Source organism: Mytilus californianus, unplaced genomic scaffold (assembly GCF_021869535.1).
Source record: "Mytilus californianus isolate M0D057914Y unplaced genomic scaffold, xbMytCali1.0.p SCAF_1, whole genome shotgun sequence".
Lineage (NCBI taxonomy): Eukaryota > Metazoa > Mollusca > Bivalvia > Mytilida > Mytilidae > Mytilus > Mytilus californianus.
The window spans coordinates 45,382,599-45,407,919 of NW_026262581.1; the positions used below are offsets into that span (position 1 = coordinate 45,382,599).

The 25,321-nt window shown below is 31.3% G+C and overlaps 1 protein-coding gene across 2 annotated transcripts; it reads right to left on the reverse strand.

The window, feature by feature from the left end:
• Positions 1–7,999: 7,999 nt before the first annotated feature.
• Positions 8,000–17,591, reverse strand: LOC127703106 (uncharacterized). Of its 2 annotated transcripts, none has more exons than XM_052207550.1 (3): positions 17,422–17,591; positions 10,794–10,902; positions 8,000–9,463 (listed from the first exon to the last, which is right to left on the reverse strand). In XM_052207550.1, the coding sequence occupies exons 1-3, from the start codon at positions 17,485–17,487 to the stop codon at positions 9,159–9,161; spliced, it is 480 nt and encodes a 159-aa protein (XP_052063510.1). In that variant the 5' UTR covers positions 17,488–17,591; the 3' UTR covers positions 8,000–9,158. The 2 variants fall into 2 exon arrangements, with proteins under 2 accessions (XP_052063510.1, XP_052063519.1); XM_052207559.1 differs by lacking the exon at positions 17,422–17,591 and adding an exon at positions 15,897–16,006.
• Between the last annotated feature and the right edge of the window lie 7,730 nt (positions 17,592–25,321).

Below are 25,321 nucleotides of genomic sequence, written 5' to 3' on the forward strand. Positions count from 1 at the left end.
TAATACGATATATATGGAGTCAGTAAATTCCATATGGGGATTTGAGCTTCGCTCTCACCCATATGGAATTTACTGACCCCATATATATCATATTAGATCACTAGCACACTATGTAACTAATAATATTTCCTTATTTTTATATTGTCATTACTAATAAATATTTGATGATTGTAAAGTTTCATTCATTTGGGTTCATCGTATTGTGTTCACTTCCTTGACTTATTACTTTTGATTGCCATCTTCAAGTATCATTTATTTTTTTCCTTGTCAAATTTTTTCAATAGAGTCTATGAGAACTAATTGTGCTTCTGTTCTTACCAAATTGCTCCTGTATTTGTATTGTATTGTATTGCAACTATATTTGGTATATGGAATGATTGTAAGGTGTACATGTCTGTCTGGCATAGTTCATCTGACCTTGACCTGATTTTTATGGTTCATTGGTCAGTGTTCAATTTTCTTGAAAAGGTCTGTTTCTCAGATACTATAAGCAATATAGTAACTATATATGGTGAATAATATGATTGTAAGGTGTATATGTCTCAACATGAATTCAATCATGATAATTAAAGCAGGCGAGACATTTCAGAGTGTGCACTTTTGAGAAAATAGGCACAGAAGCGGAAGGTAAAAATGCTTGAAATACGTCAATTTCATTCTTACTAGCTGCCCTCTTAAGTTCAACAATGGTTACCTTCAAAATACAGAAATCCCAGTTTGCTGTCAATATGACAGCTCATTTCCAGGGGCGTATTCAGGCGAGGTCAAAGCGGGGGTGCGCCCCCCTAAAATTTGCATAGAATGGGTTATCCTCAGCTTAATAAAGAATATTTCGATAATTTTACCTCAAAAAAATTTTCGCCTCGCTCTGCTCCGCATAAATTTAAGTTTACGCCCCCCCCCCCTAAACTAAAATCCTGGATCCGCTCCTTATTTCTTTTTATGTATTATTGTGTATTTTGCTGTCATTATCCTTTAACTTCGTGTTCCGCTAAATTGATTATGTTCTCTCTCTTTAAATTGTTCAAAGTTTGGTTACTATGTTGAACGCATCTATCTCAAACAGGTAACCACATATACAGTAAAGTCTGCTTCATATCTTGACATACATCTCGAAATTGACAATAAGGGTCGGTGAGAACTAAACTTTACAACAGAAGAAATGACCTCAGCTTCCCAATTATGAACTTTCCATTTCTTTGTAGCAACATTCCAGCAGTGCCTGCATATGAAGTCTACATCTCCCAGTTGACACGATATTCCAGAGCTTGTGTTTTGCTAATTTGTTTCCTTGATAGAGGGTTTGCTGCTTACAAAGAATGGTTCCAAGTGTTCAAGTTGAAGTTATTCCTTCGAAAATCTAAGAGGCAATCACGATTTGGTTGACCGTTATTTAATATGTTTCACAGATGACGATGGATATGTTTCAATTGTTGACACCCCAATCCCATCCTCTCTTCGAATTTGTACTTGCATGAGCAACTTGATATATGCCACAAGTCATGTGGAGCAAGTTCTGTTTACCCTTCCGATGCTCCTGAAATCACCCCAGTATTTGTAGGGGGTCGTGTTGCTCAGTTTTTAGTTTTCTACGTTGTCTTTTCGTCATTTTTCGTTTTAAGCTCATCTGGCCCAAAGTGAGCTTTTCTCATCACTTGGCGTTCGTTGTCCGTCGTTGCCTGTTAACTTTTACAAAAATCTTCTCCTCTGAAATCTAACCAAACTTGGCCACAATCATGATGGCTGACATGGCTAAAAATTGAACACGGGCAAAACGTAAGTTTTCTCAATTATTTTGAAAATCGTTATAAATAGAGAAAATTGACTTGAGTAAAAATGTACCGAATGTTGAGCTCTACCAATTGTCCATAAACGTCAAAACTGTCAGACGACTTCTTATAGGAGTAATTGCCCTTAAATGACAAATTTTACCGTTTTTTTCCATTTTTGCCTATTATCTTGAAAATATAAAAGATAGGGAGAAACTTTTAAATTGCAAAAATGATCAGCAAGACAAGTTCTACAAATAAGTCCAGTGGTGGAAATCGTCAGTCAACTCTTTATAAGAGTTATTGTCCTTTGATTTTTACCAATTTTTTGCGTTTTTGCCTTATATCTTAAAAATTATAATAGATCACAAGTGGAGGAAATCGTCCAATGACTCCTTATTGGAGTTATTGCCCTTTTAATGTCGATTTTTACCATTTTTTATGCTCTTTGCATTTTTAGATGAAAATTTATAAGAGATAAATAGACACTTTAAATCATAAAAATGATCAGCAGGGCAAGATATACTAAAAGTCAAATTTTGCCGATATAGTTAGTAGACTGTCACTCTTTATATAAGTGATTGCCCAGAAATGAGATATTTTTTTACCCTCTTTTGTGTTTTGAGGAAAAACTAGAAGATAAACTAAACAGGCTGAATGATCAGCAATACAAGATCAACAAAACAGAGATTATTGTTATGAATTCTATGTTGCCTACAATGTTGGAGAGTGTCCTTTGTTGAATATGCACATAGACCAAAGGTGAGCAACACAGGCTCTTTAGAGCCTCTAGTTTTGCCATGCCGTTGTCAGTTTGTCTTCGACTTATGAGATATATAATATCACTTTGGTATCTTCCGCCTCGCCTCTCTTTTGTAGTTTTATCGTTCAAGTTTTGAAAGCCCTTTAACATTAGACCTAGTTTTGTCTGACAGTCCCACTTCATGATATAATTCAAGTGAAAGAATATAGAATGTGCATCGATTATAGACGACTGAATCAATACACAATCAAAGATTCACTACCTTTACCATGAATTTGACACCTTTTGTTTATCATGTTTACATGTGAATGTAATGAATTCTAACAAAATTACCTAATATGCCACATGTAGTTGTGAGTCTCTTTTTACGAATTTTATCAGATTTATTTTTCATGGTTGCTATAGCAAAATATTAATTGGTCATGTTTCATATGTCGAAATTTGTCAAAGCAAATTCGCCAGAGTTTCATGGAATATACTGAAATAGAACAGAAATTCTTTATACAATCTTCTATGTATTTTGGTAAAGGCAATAATTTTGTGGGGTTTCCCATAGCAAAACATTGACTTTGTGATTTACAGTAATTTACACATAAAACAGAACAAACTAAAGTGTTGACATATATTTTACTAAAGATATATGTCATAAAAACAATTTATGAAATATTAAGTACAAAATATATATACATGCCCTGCGAGTCCCAATTATTGTAAAAAAAAGTACTTTTAAGTGTATCTTGTTTGTTTTGTTTTTGTTCTTTAATGATTTTGGTGTTGAGACAGATCTGTTGTAGATTGATGCGGGCTTGTCTATTGGTGAATTCATTCATACGTATGCATTAGATGAACGTAGGTGGTAAAAACTAAAAATAGCTTTTACAAAAATTATCATCATGTCATAAATATGTGTATCAAAGTCTATACTTAAAATGGGATAGGTTATCGAATACCTAAATCATTTGACATATAAATATGATCGATTCAACCTTTATCTTTACCTTTAAAAGTTGAATTGCGTAATGGTGAAAACGATATATTACTAAGGGATAAATAAGAGTTCAAGAAAAAAAGCTAACTTAAAAAAAAAAAATCTGACACTAAAGAAATTATAAAAATACTACAACGAGGAATGTTTTGAGTTCAATATTAAGATAGAATCATGTGCAAAACAGTGTAGGCGAGACCATTGATTGGCGCGCTAAAATATCCCATTGACTGGGTCAGATTAGGTGAACGTTCGTCTGTAACGCCCACAACTCACGACGTATTTATTATAAACATTTAAACTGTGGGGTTGCCAAAGGGTTTCAGTATATATACGAACTACAGTGCACAGTATATTATATACATATTTTATTTGCGATCATAAAATGTACGAAGTCGTCCATTACTATGTAAATTGGGTCGATTAAAAAAAAGCTGAAAATGTTTCTGTTGCCAAGGGTTTTTCACAAGTATAGTAGTTAGCAGAAAAGTTCACCAAACTATACATTTTACCTATTCAAAAACGTAAATGCAAATTCCACAAGGCTTGATCCAAATAGCCTTTTTATTGTCTAATAACTTGCAAGTACGAAAAAGACAGGACAGAAGTATATTTTGTCTATATGTTTTGTGTACGCAAACTTTTTAAAGTTGATCATGCATTCGTTCTAAAATAAAATTTTGACCCGATAAAAGTTAAAAGATGACATAATTGGACATGCAACCGCAATTGTTAAATCGCTTTGACGTCCGAAAAAAAAATTAATAATCAACACATGCATTGTAACTTTTAAAGCCAGTTAAATCCTTTTTTTTTGTTGAAAGAACGTGCGATGTCATAAAAAAATTGATTATCAAAACATAACGAAAACACAAGTAAAGAACGTTTACACTGAAATGCAGTCAAGCTTAGCGATTGATAATTCATTGATAACATTCTGGCGTATCACAAACAAACAACTTGTAATGTCTCACTTCATTGGCCGAAAGATTTAAATACAACAACAATTGTTGTGTGCACGTGAATTGACACAGGTGACCGACAATGGAATGTACTACGTTACTACGAACGTAAAAAACAATGATTTTTGGTCGAAATAATTAAATAACTATTTTGTGAATTTCAAATAGTGGGGTCGAAATATTATACTAATAATTTGTGTTAAGTAATATTCTTTATGCATGCAGCACTTGTACCGCACTATGAAAAATATAAGGATAAAATAAAATACATGTGCCGCTTTTATACGGATGAATGTATGAACCACTTTAATTTCTTTCATATTGACGCTAGGTTATTATCCTGACAATGTCGTAGTTACTTATAATAAGCATTTCAAATTTATGATGGGTTGCACATTCCTCTTTTATTGTTTTCATGCTATAAAACGAAAATAAAGAAGCTAAGCGTTTGGTCATTCAGAAATGACGTGTCATAAACGAGCAAATTATCCCCGAAAGATCGTACCATGTGTGCACGTGAATATAGATGTACTATGCAATGTACTATCATGGTCACCACGAAATTCAAATGAATTCAGTGAAGGCATGTTGGTGTAAAAAGGTTTGAAATGTTTCATCGGCGAAGATTTTATTTTTGCATGTGTGGAACTAAAAAATAAATAAATACTTGTGAGAAATGTCGTAGTTTATAAGGAACTATATAAATGTACTGTTTTCAATTTTGATTGGTTGAAAATTTATCCTTTAATTTCATACCGTAAGAATAGAGCTTTGCATAACATTGTTGAACAATCCGCCAAAGTAACGTGTGGCATGCGTGCGTATTAAAATGAAATACAAAATCATACATGTATGATAAACTTATAAACGAAATATTAAGAAATTAAGGATGACTACTGTAAAAGTATGTACAAAAATGGAGTCACCTTTTATCAATACATTTAGTGAATAACAACACTGTTTAAAACTGATTGTTTTCTATGCAACTATTTAAATATTTACAATATATAATTTTCAACCGAGGATAGCAAAACAGTTAATTATAAATTAAGAAAGTATATCGCTGGAGTTTATAAAGTACATTTCCTTCCACTGTGCCATGGTTTGCCATCTCCATTTTTTCTCTAAACAAGGCATGGCTGGTTACATGTTCTGAATTTACTTAGAATTTCGGGATTTTTTTTTCAAAATCAAGTAAACTAAATCAGAAAAAAAAACACACTATCCTAAAACTTATGAAAGAATATGAATAATGAACATGACAGTTTATAACACAAACCCATTTACTATAAAAATCGAGCAATATCTTTAGTATGTAATTTGGTTATTTTTGTAGTTAAGTACGGTTTCATTTCAAGTACAACGTTAATTCATCAAGTCCATTGAATAAAAGATAAGGCAGGGTGAGCAACTTGACAAAAAAAAGGCAGGATGACGATTTATGTAAAAAATCAGGATAAACGAATAAATATAGTCAGGACCTAACAGACTGAAAAATAGAAAGACAGGACAGAGATAACAACTAAAAAAAATGCAGGACAAAATGTTTCATCCAAGTCCTTCACCCCCAATCAAAATAAAATGGTAGCTCCCTTAATCCAGGACCAATTGAGAGGAGACAGTTGAATTAAATATTTCGACGTGACTGTTAAGATTAAAGTTTAAAATTTTACATGCACATGTATAAAAGCTAGAATTGCCATGCGATAATCAAGAACACAATCATGTTCGGGAATACGACGATGGAAGTTTTTAACGACCTTGACCGGCTACGTGAATACTGATCAGTCCATTCAGCTTTATAGTACGCGTGTTCTATTTTCGCAGGTGTGAGGTCGAAGGTTTGAATTGACCAATGAAAACGATCGTTCCTTAACGAGTTAATCTAATAAAGTTTGTTTGACTGATTATGTTGCACGACCTTTCGCTAAGCTTGACCGCAGTTCAGTGTAAGTATTCAATATAAATCAAAACACAAAGGTTATTCCTGATTAGTTTTTCGAATTATTTTATTTAGGCGTTGAGACCCTTTGGTGACCTCACAGTTTAAATGTCTATAATAAATACATCGTGAGTTTTGGGCGTTACAGACGAACGTTCACCTAATCTGACCCAGTCAATGGGATATTTTTGCGCGCCAATCAATGGTCTCGGCTACACTGTTATGCACATGATTCTAAAGGTACATTAGTTCATTTTAAATATCACTGCAGTTCAGAAAAAAATCTTTTCAAACGACCCGATCGTCGTTAGAAAAGCTGGCGATTGGCCGAATACATGGACTTTCTAAAATGATAATGGCGATTGAACCAGTACGAAAAACAACCAACTTGCATGATCTTCATTTCAGTTCCAATTAACAATGTATCTTGTTGTCAAAAAGTCGCCAGTCATGTGTGACTTTTTCTAAAGGTACATTAGTTCATTTTAAATATCACTGCAGTTCAGAAAAAAATCTTTTCAAACGACCCGATCGTCGTTAGAAAAGCTGGCGATTGGCCGAATACATGGACTTTCTAAAATGATAATGGCGATTGAACCAGTACGAAAAACAACCAACTTGCATGATCTTCATTTCAGTTCCAATTAACAATGTATCTTGTTGTCAAAAAGTCGCCAGTCATGTGTGACTTTTTTTTCAATACATTCTGCACGATTGTAAAAGGCTTGCAAGCCTTTTTTTAAATAAATAGATACGTACAATTATCAATGGAGTAATTTTTAAAGTAGTATAATCTATATTTGATAAAAGCCTATCAACGAAAACTAAATTAGTGCCTTTTTAATTATTTCCAACCGATGTATATCATTGACTGAAAGTTTGGTCCCGAGATCGAGTTTAGTGAACAAATATGCAGTTTATATTTGAAATAATATTCTTGGTCGCTACACAATTTTGTCAAACTCGGTTTTTACGCTTAACCACGCTTAACTTTTCTTTACACTTATAGCAAACCATATACTTTAAGGAGTGTTGTTCAACTGATATCGCTACAAAACTTCATCAATACGTGGGAGGAATCTAAACACGTATATGTATTTTGTTGCTATGTCTGCTAATAATAGTTATACACAGTTTAACGACCCAGGTGCGGAAGGCTTTGTGCCGCGTGAGTACGGAAGTATATTGATTTTTATCTGTCATTAATTCATAGAGATGAAGTAATAGATGTCGGCATCCCGATTGGATATAACTGTGTCCCTTTTTGTATTCAATTACTATTCATTCTAAGAGAAATGAATTCAATCGACAATCAATCAATGCAAGCTATTAACAATGAGCATTTCTTGTAAAGGTCAAGTCAAGTTCAATATAACGTTTCCATATATAGTAATTCGCCTTTTTAGAATCTAAATCAATCTGCGTTATGTTTTCAAAAGATAGTTATTTGGCTAATAATTTCCTACATAATGAAAATCCAACCAATAACCTGACAAATTCTAAACGGCAAATTGCATATGGCAACCAACTTTGTTATCAGCCAAAATATTTTGATAACTATAATTGATAATAAAGTGCATAATTATATCGTAATTTTATTATAAAATCGTATAAGAAATAACGTAGGTATAATAATTCTAAATATATAAAGCGGTTATCTCCTAACATTAAATAATAACATAAACAAAATGTGTTCAAAAAAAGTAACCACTCAACAACTGATTATATCTTGGAATCATTTACATACAATTATTTGCATAATACGTTCAACCCCGAGTTAAAAAATGTCTATAAAACCTTAAGCACACTTTGGTTGGATTTTAGTAGTACATACATATCGTTGAGATGTCTTTTCATGGTTACAGCCAATCCCATCAGTGCAATATAAATTGGGTATCGTATGTACTAATTATCTTGGTCCCGTTGATACATTTCTTTATGCATAGTAGACTAAACGATTGTATTTTCGTTAAAAGATACAGAACGTTTTAATTAAACTTGCGTTATTTTTAATATCATTTTATATACATTGTAATTATCTGTCAGTGGACAAGATTCTCCGCTCACCTTCCCCTTTTTGTTTTTTACTTCTGGAACCATCCACCCATCACTTGTTTAATCTGTCCATCATTTTTATACAACAAATCACCTACTTTAAGCAAGTCGGTACATTCAAATAACACCATTTATCTATCCATTTGTTCATCCACCTATCATTCAATTTATTCCTTTCATTTATCCATCCATCCATCCATCATTCAATTTATTCCATTCATTTATCCATCCATCCATTCATCATTCAATTCATTCCATTTATTTATCCATTCATTTATCCATCTATCCATCATTCAATTTATTCCATTCATTTATCCATCCATCCTTCAATTTATTCTTCAACTCTATTTATTCATTCATTCTTCCATCAATTCGTCAAGTCAATTAATTTATTCATATATCGGCTGTATTCATATATCCATCCATTCATTTATCCACCCATTTCCATTTCTACACCTCAGAACCCAACATTGTTTTAACAATCCATTCATCCAGACATTCATATATCCTCGGACGCCAACTTGTTTTCCTTTTCGTTAAAATGTTTTACTCAGAACATAGTCGCATACTATCATGAAAACTATATCGTCCTTTAGATACCGCTAAAACAAAAAAAGTGCATGTTTGTTAATACACTATTCGATCTGAAGTACCTTTCCTATTTTACTATGAAGCCATATTTTCAAATATCGGATACAGGTTCCTTTGATTTAAACAGGTCAAATTCCTCAAATTCAGAGGCTAAATGTTTAACAGTTTTGTGTAAAGGATGTTTTATTTCCGAAAGCCTGTGTATTAAACTCTCAAGATCACGCATGCCCTCGTCCAAGAAGTCAAATTGAGGAACAGCACTATATTTTAACGTGTCGTTATGGAAACAGGTCATGTAACATGTTCCTAAAATTAACACCAGTGTTGCAACTAACATAAGAACTCCGGCAATTAGTAAACTGTACTTTTCCACTGACATAATGGCAGTCTCAAGTTCTGAAATGAAATAAAGAAAATACCAGTATAAAATTTAATTATGTTAATGTTCAGTTGTAACGTTTTTTTTTTAATATTTTGGAACATAAACACAAACATGTTCATACACACGAGTGCGTTTTGAAAGAAAACCAAGAGGTGTTTACATACATTTACTAAATTGCTATCTAATATATAGCTAAACTCCATACCTTCTGTATGATATATGCACTACATAATTATTGTCTCTATCGCTTTTTATGCGTTTTTTTAAATGTAGATCGGGGGGTCTCCCGCCGTATTGGATGGTCAAATGACAGAAAACAATCGGAATAGATCTTTTTTGAAATGTTAAAATTTGAGACAAGAATGCACTTCATTTGCAAAACTTTTCATTTAATTGAAGAAAATGTATGATGTAACTCTTTATAACGACTGATTTTACAAATACAGAATATCTGTGTTCGATTCGAACGTTTTTTACAGAGTCATAAAAGGGGAGATAACTCTGACAATTGGATATTATAGAGGAATGTACAGTAAATTTACCTATTTTTTTTGCTGCAAGAAAACGAGACTTTTTATTCCTATTTTCTGAAAGCACATTATAAGAGCTATCTTCTCATATTGTATTCAAAATTTTAATAATTAATTTTAATTAAGTGTGGTTTTCCATGTATAATCTTTTCAAAACCTCACAATTTTTCACAACCTGTACCCTGAAAAAAAAACAGTGACCCGTACTTTTTATTATAATTCAAAAAATATATTCATACATCTTCATCTTCGCAAAGTCTTAAAAAGTTCTATAAATATTTTTTTTTAAATTTAGACCCCCATGTACCTCAATGAAAAAACTAGTAATTACAAATCTACTTTAGGACTTGTTTTGGTTGCTTTTTATGATTATAAGGGAACGTGGGGGTACATTTCAATGAAATATAAAACTCAAAGACACAGGAACCCGACAAAAAAGACACATATATAGTAATTACATATAGTATAGAACAAACTTTGAAATCAGGTTTAACATTTTGATAATTATTAATAATTGATAAATAAGCGCATATGCCTTTATTATAAAATCGTAGTAGAAATAATGTATGTATGTATGACAATGCTAATTCTCTCCCAGCAATATATAGCATAAATAAAATACGGAGATTTTTTTGCATTTCACATGCATATACGGTTTTGCACATTATATTTTTTCTGATGGTAATAGTGTCGTGTGATTCCATTTTGAATGTCAATATGTAGTAAATATAGCAAACTATAATTGTTTGATAGGAGAATCATACGTGCAAGCCACTTCACACAGGGAAACAATGTAACTAATTGGAAATAGTACCGAAGTAAATTGCTCTTGCTTCATCACTTGGTGTTGACGTGGACCAAGTTTTGGACAGATGTTGTAACGTGTTTGTCACTTCATTGGAACAACATTCCGCTACTGGTTTCTGTTAATAAAATAAAATAATATTGCTTACAATCTTATTGACATTAAGTTATACACTGTGGTTTCCAAGTAATACAAAAGTTGTTGTTTCTAAGTAATGCAAAAGTGGTTTCTAAGTAATAAAAAAGTGGTGTCTGAGTAATGCGCAATACATTATAACATAGCACTACTCATTCGGTTTCTAATGCATTGAAATAAAAAAAAAACCACTTTATAAATATCGTGCGTCAGAAGCGCTTCTGGATAAACCTTCTACATGAACGCTCAAAACCAAATATTTGCGAGCCAGGGTTGTATCAGTACGTAGACTTTGGGCATTATTTTACCAATAGGGCCCAAAAAAAGAGTACTTCACTTCATTTAAGTATACTTTGCCTGAGGGCTAATGGTAACTTATTCTCGTTTAGAAAAAAAAAATGCACCAACAATTTTAGAAAATAAAAGGAAAAAAGCATTTGAAAATGGGTTGTGTCTACAAAATACAAAATTCCAATTTATATTATATCCAAGATATTATTAACTAACTATTCTTTCATCATAAGACATATATTTCATTATTTTATATTAATTCTTTTAAAAGTTTGGTATTTTTTTTTTTCGAAGACATGTCTCTGTAGAACAATTAATTTTACACTGCCAAAAGACCAACATGCCAGGGTAACCATACGCAGCATGGTTTCAATAGATTTTAACCTCTATTTAGGAAAAACAAGTGTGAAGATACCAAAAATGATATAATTAAATGTCAATGGATCACAGACCACAATCTTGTCCTCAGATGAAATATTTTTTAAAAGGTACATAAGTTCAAAATCAAGGTGACCCAGATGCGAGCCAAATTGCAATTTTCAAACATTTAGTAATCATCAAAATATTGATGTTTGTTCTACTGATATATAGCCTGCATATGCACATTGATAATCAACCGAAATTAAACTATATCATTCAAAGCTTGTTTGGTGACGTTTCATCATACGTGTTCAAATACCTACCGCTTTGATGTTGATAAAGTTGAAAAACTGGATAAATAATAATGTCCACATTTGATTAAATGACAAATGATGAAATTAAAAATCCAATGTCCATTTGACTAAATTACAAATTATGAAGTTCAAAATCCAATGTCTGACACTTAGCTACGTATAAGTAATATCTCAATTTTTTAGATAACAATGAATGAATGCATATCACTATGAATGATATATCCAACACCTGTTGCATCTCATTTTGATCAATATTATGTCAATTTCATATTCACATTATTTTTTTATCAATCAATCAATCAATCAATCATGGCTACAGCGTTTTAAATAAATAATATGCTATGTATGTTAATTTGTTTTAGTTTGATTATGTAATTATAAGATATTTGAATGACATTATGGAATAAACACATAATTTTTTACGAGAAAAAAGTGAAATTTACTAAGGTCACGCAAAATTTATCCGTGACCTTAAAAAAAAATTCAATGAATTTTTGAAATTAATATACTCTTGAATTAAAGTCAGTAGACGAAAATATAGATATTGCAGAAGTATGATAGTACTAGGAGACTCTCATTTCGATCAACTTTCATGTTTAAAGGGGCATTAGCTGTCAAATTCATTTTCACCGATTTGACACAGATTCTCATATTTGATTTATAACACACTAAAAAGTAAATCCAAGTAACAAAAAAGTCAAAAAGAAATATTAATAATTCATGGACTCGTTATACGATATCAGCATATCGTGCGTATTTTAGACTAGACGATATCTAATTAACCATCGAGATGACCTTCGAAGACTGACTATATGAGCCGGTATAACATATAAATATAAATAGACAGACAAGCACGTGTAATCGTTTGATGAAGAATTTTCTAGGTCCGTTTAATTTCATTACATACATATTATGTCGATTAAACAAATATGTAAATAACCGTTTTACCAGCTGTATAAGAATAATCTTCGTGGACCGATTTGGTCCACGCAATGATTCTTCCCGGTGGCTCCCTTGTTTAATTCTTTAATGTTGACATTCTTTTCTTTTTAATAACTTATATAAAAATAAGGAGATCGGGTGTGATTGCCATTGAAACAACTATCCACAAGAGTTCAAATAACATGCTTCGTACATGCGTAACCCATGTCCAGCTAGAGTCAAATACAAGGTCTAAATACAAACTAACAAAGGAGTCTTTTTCCATTTTCACATAGCTTTTTGTAAAATAAAACCTATATCAGTTTATTTGTTTGTATAATAAATGTCTTTAAACTTCGTATATAAATGTTTTTGACCAGGTTTACTTTTTTTTAAAAGAAAATTAGGTTCAAAGTGGAAAAAGTATGACGTACAATATACAGAACATATATAGTCAAGAGAGGCTTCCGGCCGTTGATAAAAAATTATAAATTCTTATAAAAGATTTATAAATCAGTTTAGATTAGGCGTTCCCGAGAATGACTAAAATACGTACAATTCTATACTTCCGCATTTTATACATTCTCTCTGCTTTAAAAAACCCTGTACAACAGTTAAACCTTTCCCTTAAATTTCTATCTTTTTTTCGTAGTTCCTGGTCTGATTTATGTGTTCAGTTGTGTATATTTAACTAGGTTTCTCTTACCATCCCATTCTAACTTATGTTATGTTATCATTCTTGTCTTACTGGATATGATTCATATTCATAAAATACTTTAAAAACTTCAAATTGTCTGAATTAATATGATGTACTGTGTTTAAAGGTAACAGTTACTACATGTATCCAGTTCAATTTACTTTCTATTTCGGAATTATATAGATTGCATACACTAACATTATTATATGAATTTACATATTCCCTAAATCATAGTGGACTGGACATTTTAGATTTTCTGTATTTTATATATACGTCCTGTCCATCTTGTATTTGGAGACAATAGTTAAGACACTGTACCTGTATATATGTATTGTAGGCATGTAGGTTTGTTTGATTTTTTTGTCTTTTTCTTTGGATTTTTGCTGATTTTCTTCGACTTATAGTTTTCGATTGTTACTTTGGTATTTCTGCCACCGTTTTTAACATGCACGTAATTCACGAGTTAAATACTGTTGTTGAATTTCATTTCTTTTTTTAAATATAAATAAAAAGATCATAACCTGCGTTGTATATTCTTTTGGTCTATTTATATATATATATATAGGCAATGAGCCAAGATTTTTATTAGCTGTTTATGTTTAATTTAAGGGATCCTGAAAGTATTGTGAACAGATGAAAAAGAATAAACATGAAATGAAAATGTACTATAGGAAAGGAAAATGGTGAGCACGAAACGGGAACACATTTTGACTGTGATAAGATATATATGAAGAGTCGGAAAATTCAGCTCCAACAAATGAGCTTTCTCCTAACGAAAGATTGCCACCATGGCTTTTTCGGACGTGATACTCTCAACACAGGTCAAACACGCAAGTCCCTTTCGAAAGACGGATTGCATATTCAATGCATTCCGCACAACCACAACACCCTTTGCTTGCAGTATCCCTCAGCCGGAAAGAATGGCTTCAAATTTTATACCACGGATATCACCTACAAGAAAATGAGAATCCCGATTTGTTACTGTATTGGATACTAATTGACGAAAAGGCGGTAAAACATAAAAAGGTACCTTGTGAGCTTTTCCTGGAAAATGACCTTTTCACTAAAATTCAACAATACGCAAGTACATGTATGCAAGTTAAAATGATAATTCATCTTACTGTACCCGAGATATGATACAAACTTGAGCCAAAGACAGTAAGTACATTGTACTCGAAACATTTGGTTAAACTTTAGCTTTATTTGTTTATAGAAGTAAGTGACGATTAGTCTACTCACTCCAGTATCGATGATTCTACATCTTACAGTAGACAAGACATCGTAACAGGGACATGCACGTTTGTTGTAAATTCTACCGATAGCCATGCATGAAAACTTAAATTTACTGCCTATGGGACGAGGTAATTTTACAGAATCCTGTATATAAACTTTGCGTTGAAAATCAAGGTAAATGTAACATTTAACTAGTTTAGATCAAGTAATCTCAGAAAAGATGAAAGGGGGTGGTGATTTGGGGATTAACGTGCAAAAAGGGATTAAGAATTTCGCTATGTGAAGTATACGTGGACGTAATACGGATTCATTTTTTGGATAAACAAAGAGGTTTAGAACTTTGATATAGTTTAAGTTTTTCTTGAGTATATACTTCAATATTTTTTATTTCAAGCAGTTTAAATCTATTTTATGTTAATTAAAGTTAACTGAAATCCACCATTAACCTTTGTACGATTTACAATAGAATCTGTGTTTTATCTAATTTGAAACCACAGTTAACAATAAATGCTACCCTGAATGGACAGTTTTTTTAAAACTTCACTTTTTCTCTAGCATATAGAATTGGAAGATTATTTTCCAAAACTATAGAGTGACATATAGAATCAAGCTTCAGTTCCAACTTATCAAATCACACTCGAAAACTTTAAACTAATACAGCGTAGGTTATCAGAAAATGTTCAAAAAATGAGAAACTGACCCGACTTCTAAGAATAAACAAACCATATTCACGTGATTTATGAGTACATTTTAAGTTCTACAATGAGTTAAAAGTATTTCATTTCTATAAAAATCACGGATATAGATGTTTGTAGATTTCCGTTTCCCACTTTCCTGATTAACTTCGTAATCAAAAGTAAAATCGAATAAGAATGATCAATGTCAAGGAATGTTAGACATGTTGAACCCACCCATTTTATTTTATAGATAGTATAATTCGGTCACTTTTTTAATTGTCTTACGGTTTGAAAACACACAAGTAAATCAACCTATAGCATCCCCGACCTTTAAAAAAGAGTCAGTCGACATCATGTTCAGAGGAAGAGATAGACAGAAGATAACTTTTATTTCTTATAGAGGCAATATCAAGACTACATAACTTCATATAATACATTTTGTCACGCTATATCAACTCGTCAATAATTATGACTTAATACTTACCAAATTGTCCCAGAAATTTCTAGATAAACAACACAAAGAATTTGTTATACATTCACTTTTATCCATTGTTTTCTTTTTTAAATATTAAACTTCCGATCACGATGTATTGTTACTGTATTGGATACTAATTGACGAAAAGGCGGTAAAACATAAAAAGGTACCTTGTGAGCTTTTCCTGGAAAATGACCTTTTCACTAAAATTCAACAATACGCAAGTACATGTATGCAAGTTAAAATGATAATTCATCTTACTGTACCCGAGATATGATACAAACTTGAGCCAAAGACAGTAAGTACATTGTACTCGAAACATTTGGTTAAACTTTAGCTTTATTTGTTTATAGAAGTAAGTGACGATTAGTCTACTCACTCCAGTATCGATGATTCTACATCTTACAGTAGACAAGACATCGTAACAGGGACATGCACGTTTGTTGTAAATTCTACCGATAGCCATGCATGAAAACTTAAATTTACTGCCTATGGGACGAGGTAATTTTACAGAATCCTGTATATAAACTTTGCGTTGAAAATCAAGGTAAATGTAACATTTAACTAGTTTAGATCAAGTAATCTCAGAAAAGATGAAAGGGGGTGGTGATTTGGGGATTAACGTGCAAAAAGGGATTAAGAATTTCGCTATGTGAAGTATACGTGGACGTAATACGGATTCATTTTTTGGATAAACAAAGAGGTTTAGAACTTTGATATAGTTTAAGTTTTTCTTGAGTATATACTTCAATATTTTTTATTTCAAGCAGTTTAAATCTATTTTATGTTAATTAAAGTTAACTGAAATCCACCATTAACCTTTGTACGATTTACAATAGAATCTGTGTTTTATCTAATTTGAAACCACAGTTAACAATAAATGCTACCCTGAATGGACAGTTTTTTTAAAACTTCACTTTTTCTCTAGCATATAGAATTGGAAGATTATTTTCCAAAACTATAGAGTGACATATAGAATCAAGCTTCAGTTCCAACTTATCAAATCACACTCGAAAACTTTAAACTAATACAGCGTAGGTTATCAGAAAATGTTCAAAAAATGAGAAACTGACCCGACTTCTAAGAATAAACAAACCATATTCACGTGATTTATGAGTACATTTTAAGTTCTACAATGAGTTAAAAGTATTTCATTTCTATAAAAATCACGGATATAGATGTTTGTAGATTTCCGTTTCCCACTTTCCTGATTAACTTCGTAATCAAAAGTAAAATCGAATAAGAATGATCAATGTCAAGGAATGTTAGACATGTTGAACCCACCCATTTTATTTTATAGATAGTATAATTCGGTCACTTTTTTAATTGTCTTACGGTTTGAAAACACACAAGTAAATCAACCTATAGCATCCCCGACCTTTAAAAAAGAGTCAGTCGACATCATGTTCAGAGGAAGAGATAGACAGAAGATAACTTTTATTTCTTATAGAGGCAATATCAAGACTACATAACTTCATATAATACATTTTGTCACGCTATATCAACTCGTCAATAATTATGACTTAATACTTACCAAATTGTCCCAGAAATTTCTAGATAAACAACACAAAGAATTTGTTATACATTCACTTTTATCCATTGTTTTCTTTTTTAAATATTAAACTTCCGATCACGATGTATTGTGCGTTGCATGTACATGTTGAAGTTGTTTACGTCCCATATAATGACACAGTAAATACCTAGTAACGGTCACGTGACATATAATGTAAATTGTGTTTTATAACGGGTTGGTATTATAGCAATTCACCACAGGCACTTGTCTCAACAAAAAAATCCTATATACCTTAACATAACACACGTGTTATATTAAGGTATATAGGAATTTTTTTCTGTGATAAGTGCCTGTGCAATTCACGCCAAAGATATGAAAAGGTTAACATATGTGACAGGATATAGTGCTGTTTCTTTTTTGTAAAAGATAGCAAATATTATCTTGTCCATGGACTTTAAACGAATTTTCATACATATTGAGACGAAACCGACCGCCATAGTCGCTTGAATGATAAAATTGAGAATTGAAATGGGGAATGTGTCAAAGACAAAAACAAACAAACAAATATTTTATTTGCCAATCACGGCGCCCAAAATGAGCAGAATAATTACAACATAATATAAAAGTAAATTAAAAATAGGTTAAACAAAGTACACAACATGATTAATTTTGATTTAATTGATTAATATATAATATCAAGTAACTGAAATAAGTAATTATACGACCGCAAAAATTTTTTTTGTGGTCGTATATTGGTATGACGTTGGCGTCGTCGTCATCGTCGTCGTCGTCGTCCGGCGTCCGGCGTCGTCGTCGTCGTCCGGCGTCGTCGTCCGAAGACGCATTAGTTTTCGCACTCTAACTTTAGTTAAAGTGAATGGATCTCTATGAAATTTTACCATAGGTAGCAATACACAGTTAGGAAAAAAACTTAAAATTGACACTCATAATTTTTAAACACCCTCTTTCCCTTCCTTTCTAACAAATAAGGCTTAATATTTGTGTTATGCATGTGTATATTTATAGAAAGAAAATCTTCCATAGATTTGATTTCTAATGGTTATAATGGTGAAATATAATCTCTTTTGGGTGTAACCATGGCAACAATCTGCATTTCTTTGATACAAAATATTGCAAAAAAGGGGGTGAACATGTCACAAAAGTCTCCAAAATTTGGTCCAAAGGAAAATTTCAATCAATTACAGTGATACCTTTCCAGAATCCATAGACATATATCTATCAAGAAGTCCAAAAAAAATCATATGCATTTCTGCTCGTTTTTCCATAAAATTGAATTGAAAAGATCGAGCGCAAAATCTTTGTTGATAAACACTACAATAATTTATGGACCTATGGGCGGTACGGATAGGAAAATACGGACTGTCAAACAGAAAATGGCCTATAAAACATGCTAAAAACAATCTAAATGTTCATATTAACCCACTAAGAAGGCTATATTATTCTTCAATTATCTAAAAATCAATTTTATTGTACAAAAACTTTCATATTTAAAAAATTCACCATGGCCATAATGCGAAACTAAACTTCTAACTGTGTATTGCTACCTTAAGGATAAACATTTTTTTTTCCAATTCCATTTTAAATGGATTTCTGTGTTTTGCTAGCTTAAACGAGCAAATTGGCCTGCTAGTTTTGAAAATTGGTTCAGAAATAAATATTTTATGAAGGTTAGCAGTTGACACTGAAATGCAACAAAAAAGTGATTTGGTGAAACATGCCATGTCAAAGTGTATATTCTCCTTTTTTAGTCAAATTTCTAAAACTATACCTTCTGTGCTTGTCTTTTCTTGTTTAAAAACTTAAATTAATCTTAACAGTAGACAAATTTTACAAGTTAAAGCTATTTTAAGGCTTTAGAATGTCAATTTTGTTGTGTATTAGCATACCAAAGCCTTGGTTAAAATTTAGCAAATACTGAATTAATTTATAACAGCAGGAACAAATTTAGACTTAATTCATGCTAAATTGTGACTTTATACTTGCTAAAATAATAAATTTGATTTAGTCGCATGAAAAAATATAAAGCGTTCCCTTCCGAGGCTTCTATATAATGCGCATTGTTTCTTTTCCAAGGGATATCCAATAAAGTATCAATTTATGACCGAACCAAGTCTTTGTGTCAAAATGTCTATATTGGTTGCTAAGGACAATAAACAACAAAACTAACATATATTGTCATACTAAAAGATGTTTCTCCCTTAGAATTGTATCTATAATCTAAATATCAATAGATTTGTGGTATGATTTGTCTAAAAATAAGCAATTCTGTGCTTTGTCAAATGCCATAAGGTAGCAATACACAGTCAGGAAAAAAACTTAAAATTGACACTCATAATTTTTAAACACCCTCTTTCCCTTCCTTTCTAACAAATAAGGCTTAATATTTGTGTTATGCATGTGTATATTTATAGAAAGAAAATCTTCCATAGATTTGATTTCTAATGGTTATAATGGTGAAATATAATCTCTTTTGGGTGTAACCATGGCAACAATCTGCATTTCTTTGATACAAAATATTGCAAAAAAAGGGGGTGAACATGTCACAAAAGTCTCCAAAATTTGGTCCAAAGGAAAATTTCAATCAATTACAGTGATACCTTTCCAGAATCCATAGACATATATCTATCAAGAAGTCCAAAAAAAATCATATGCATTTCTGCTCGTTTTTCCATAAAATTGAATTGAAAAGATCGAGCGCAAAATCTTTGTTGATAAACACTACAATAATTTATGGACCTATGGGCGGTACGGATAGGAAAATACGGACTGTCAAACAGAAAATGGCCTATAAAACATGCTAAAAACAATCTAAATGTTCATATAAACCCACTAAGAAGGCTATATTATTCTTCAATTATCTAAAAATCAATTTTATTGTACAAAAACTTTCATATTTAAAAAATTCACCATGGCCATAATGCGAAACTAAACTTCTAACTGTGTATTGCTACCTTAAGGATAAACATTTTTTTTCCCAATTCCATTTTAAATGGATTTCTGTGTTTTGCTAGCTTAAACGAGCAAATTGGCCTGCTAGTTTTGAAAATTGGTTCAGAAATCAATATTTTATGAAGGTTAGCAGTTGACACTGAAATGCAACAAAAAAGTGATTTGGTGAAACATGCCATGTCAAAGTGTATATTCTCCTTTTTTAGTCAAATTTCTAAAACTATACCTTCTGTGCTTGTCTTTTCTTGTTTAAAAACTTAAATTAATCTTAACAGTAGACAAATTTTACAAGTTAAAGCTATTTTAAGGCTTTAGAATGTCAATTTTGTTGTGTATTAGCATACCAAAGCCTTGGTTAAAATTTAGCAAATACTGAATTAATTTATAACAGCAGGAACAAATTTAGACTTAATTCATGCTAAATTGTGACTTTATACTTGCTAAAATAATAAATTTGATTTAGTCGCATGAAAAAATATAAAGCGTTCCCTTCCGAGGCTTCTATATAATGCGCATTGTTTCTTTTCCAAGGGATATCCAATAAAGTATCAATTTATGACCGAACCAAGTCTTTGTGTCAAAATGTCTATATTGGTTGCTAAGGACAATAAACAACAAAACTAACATATATTGTCATACTAAAAGATGTTTCTCCCTTAGAATTGTATCTATAATCTAAATATCAATAGATTTGTGGTATGATTTGTCTAAAAATAAGCAATTCTGTGCTTTGTCAAATGCCATAAGGATAAACATTTTTTTTTCCAATTCCATTTTAAATGGATTTCTGTGTTTTGCTAGCTTAAACGAGCAAATTGGCCTGCTAGTTTTGAAAATTGGTTCAGAAATAAATATTTTATGAAGGTTAGCAGTTGACACTGAAATGCAACAAAAAAGTGATTTGGTGAAACATGCCATGTCAAAGTGTATATTCTCCTTTTTTAGTCAAATTTCTAAAACTATACCTTCTGTGCTTGTCTTTTCTTGTTTAAAAACTTAAATTAATCTTAACAGTAGACAAATTTTACAAGTTAAAGCTATTTTAAGGCTTTAGAATGTCAATTTTGTTGTGTATTAGCATACCAAAGCCTTGGTTAAAATTTAGCAAATACTGAATTAATTTATAACAGCAGGAACAAATTTAGACTTAATTCATGCTAAATTGTGACTTTATACTTGCTAAAATAATAAATTTGATTTAGTCGCATGAAAAAATATAAAGCGTTCCCTTCCGAGGCTTCTACATAATGCGCATTGTTTCTTTTCCAAGGGATATCCAATAAAGTATCAATTTATGACCGAACCAAGTCTTTGTGTCAAAATGTCTATATTGGTTGCTAAGGACAATAAACAACAAAACTAACATATATTGTCATACTAAAAGATGTTTCTCCCTTAGAATTGTATCTATAATCTAAATATCAATAGATTTGTGGTATGATTTGTCTAAAAATAAGCAATTCTGTGCTTTGTCAAATGCCATAGGGTAGCAATACACAGTTAGGAAAAAAACTTAAAATTGACACTCATAATTTTTAAACACCCTCTTTCCCTTCCTTTTTAACAAATAAGGCTTAATATTTGTGTTATGCATGTGTATATTTATAGAAAGAAAATCTTCCATAGATTTGATTTCTAATGGTTATAATGGTGAAATATAATCTCTTTTGGGTGTAACCATGGCAACAATCTGCATTTCTTTGATACAAAATATTGCAAAAAAAGGGGGTGAACATGTCACAAAAGTCTCCAAAATTTGGTCCAAAGGAAAATTTCAATCAATTACAGTGATACCTTTCCAGAATCCATAGACATATATCTATCAAGAAGTCCAAAAAAAATCATATGCATTTCTGCTCGTTTTTCCATAAAATTGAATTGAAAAGATCGAGCGCAAAATCTTTGTTGATAAACACTACAATAATTTATGGACCTATGGGCGGTACGGATAGGAAAATACGGACTGTCAAACAGAAAATGGCCTATAAAACATGCTAAAAACAATCTAAATGTTCATATAAACCCACTAAGAAGGCTATATTATTCTTCAATTATCTAAAAATCAATTTTATTGTACAAAAACTTTCATATTTAAAAAATTCACCATGGCCATAATGCAAAACTAAACTTCTAACTGTGTATTGCTACCTTAAGGATAAACATTTTTTTTCCAATTCCATTTTAAATGGATTTCTGTGTTTTGCTAGCTTAAACGAGCAAATTGGCCTGCTAGTTTTGAAAATTGGTTCAGAAATAAATATTTTATGAAGGTTAGCAGTTGACACTGAAATGCAACAAAAAAGTGATTTGGTGAAACATGCCATGTCAAAGTGTATATTCTCCTTTTTTAGTCAAATTTCTAAAACTATACCTTCTGTGCTTGTCTTTTCTTGTTTAAAAACTTAAATTAATCTTAACAGTAGACAAATTTTACAAGTTAAAGCTATTTTAAGGCTTTAGAATGTCAATTTTGTTGTGTATTAGCATACCAAAGCCTTGGTTAAAATTTAGCAAATACTGAATTAATTTATAACAGCAGGAACAAATTTAGACTTAATTCATGCTAAATTGTGACTTTATACTTGCTAAAATAATAAATTTGATTTAGTCGCATGAAAAAATATAAAGCGTTCCCTTCCGAGGCTTCTATATAATGCGCATTGTTTCTTTTCCAAGGGATATCCAATAAAGTATCAATTTATGACCGAACCAAGTCTTTGTGTCAAAATGTCTATATTGGTTGCTAAGGACAATAAACAACAAAACTAACATATATTGTCATACTAAAAGATGTTTCTCCCTTAGAATTGTATCTATAATCTAAATATCAATAGATTTGTGGTATGATTTGTCTAAAAATAAGCAATTCTGTGCTTTGTCAAATGCCATAAGGATAAACATTTTTTTTTCCAATTCCATTTTAAATGGATTTCTGTGTTTTGCTAGCTTAAACGAGCAAATTGGCCTGCTAGTTTTGAAAATTGGTTCAGAAATAAATATTTTATGAAGGTTAGCAGTTGACACTGAAATGCAACAAAAAAGTGATTTGGTGAAACATGCCATGTCAAAGTGTATATTCTCCTTTTTTAGTCAAATTTCTAAAACTATACCTTCTGTGCTTGTCTTTTCTTGTTTAAAAACTTAAATTAATCTTAACAGTAGACAAATTTTACAAGTTAAAGCTATTTTAAGGCTTTAGAATGTCAATTTTGTTGTGTATTAGCATACCAAAGCCTTGGTTAAAATTTAGCAAATACTGAATTAATTTATAACAGCAGGAACAAATTTAGACTTAATTCATGCTAAATTGTGACTTTATACTTGCTAAAATAATAAATTTGATTTAGTCGCATGAAAAAATATAAAGCGTTCCCTTCCGAGGCTTCTACATAATGCGCATTGTTTCTTTTCCAAGGGATATCCAATAAAGTATCAATTTATGACCGAACCAAGTCTTTGTGTCAAAATGTCTATATTGGTTGCTAAGGACAATAAACAACAAAACTAACATATATTGTCATACTAAAAGATGTTTCTCCCTTAGAATTGTATCCATAATCTAAATATCAATAGATTTGTGGTATGATTTGTCTAAAAATAAGCAATTCTGTGCTTTGTCAAATGCCTTAAGGATAAACATTTTTTTTCCCAATTCCATTTTAAATGGATTTCTGTGTTTTGCTAGCTTAAACGAGCAAATTGGCCTGCTAGTTTTGAAAATTGGTTCAGAAATCAATATTTTATGAAGGTTAGCAGTTGACACTGAAATGCAACAAAAAAGTGATTTGGTGAAACATGCCATGTCAAAGTGTATATTCTCCTTTTTTAGTCAAATTTCTAAAACTATACCTTCTGTGCTTGTCTTTTCTTGTTTAAAAACTTAAATTAATCTTAACAGTAGACAAATTTTACAAGTTAAAGCTATTTTAAGGCTTTAGAATGTCAATTTTGTTGTGTATTAGCATACCAAAGCCTTGGTTAAAATTTAGCAAATACTGAATTAATTTATAACAGCAGGAACAAATTTAGACTTAATTCATGCTAAATTGTGACTTTATACTTGCTAAAATAATAAATTTGATTTAGTCGCATGAAAAAATATAAAGCGTTCCCTTCCGAGGCTTCTACATAATGCGCATTGTTTCTTTTCCAAGGGATATCCAATAAAGTATCAATTTATGACCGAACCAAGTCTTTGTGTCAAAATGTCTATATTGGTTGCTAAGGACAATAAACAACAAAACTAACATATATTGTCATACTAAAAGATGTTTCTCCCTTAGAATTGTATCTATAATCTAAATATCAATAGATTTGTGGTATGATTTGTCTAAAAATAAGCAATTCTGTGCTTTGTCAAATGCCATAGGGTAGCAATACACAGTTAGGAAAAAAACTTAAAATTGACACTCATAATTTTTAAACACCCTCTTTCCCTTCCTTTTTAACAAATAAGGCTTAATATTTGTGTTATGCATGTGTATATTTATAGAAAGAAAATCTTCCATAGATTTGATTTCTAATGGTTATAATGGTGAAATATAATCTCTTTTGGGTGTAACCATGGCAACAATCTGCATTTCTTTGATACAAAATATTGCAAAAAAGGGGGTGAACATGTCACAAAAGTCTCCAAAATTTGGTCCAAAGGAAAATTTCAATCAATTACAGTGATACCTTTCCAGAATCCATAGACATATATCTATCAAGAAGTCCAAAAAAAATCATATGCATTTCTGCTCGTTTTTCCATAAAATTGAATTGAAAAGATCGAGCGCAAAATCTTTGTTGATAAACACTACAATAATTTATGGACCTATGGGCGGTACGGATAGGAAAATACGGACTGTCAAACAGAAAATGGCCTATAAAACATGCTAAAAACAATCTAAATGTTCATATAAACCCACTAAGAAGGCTATATTATTCTTCAATTATCTAAAAATCAATT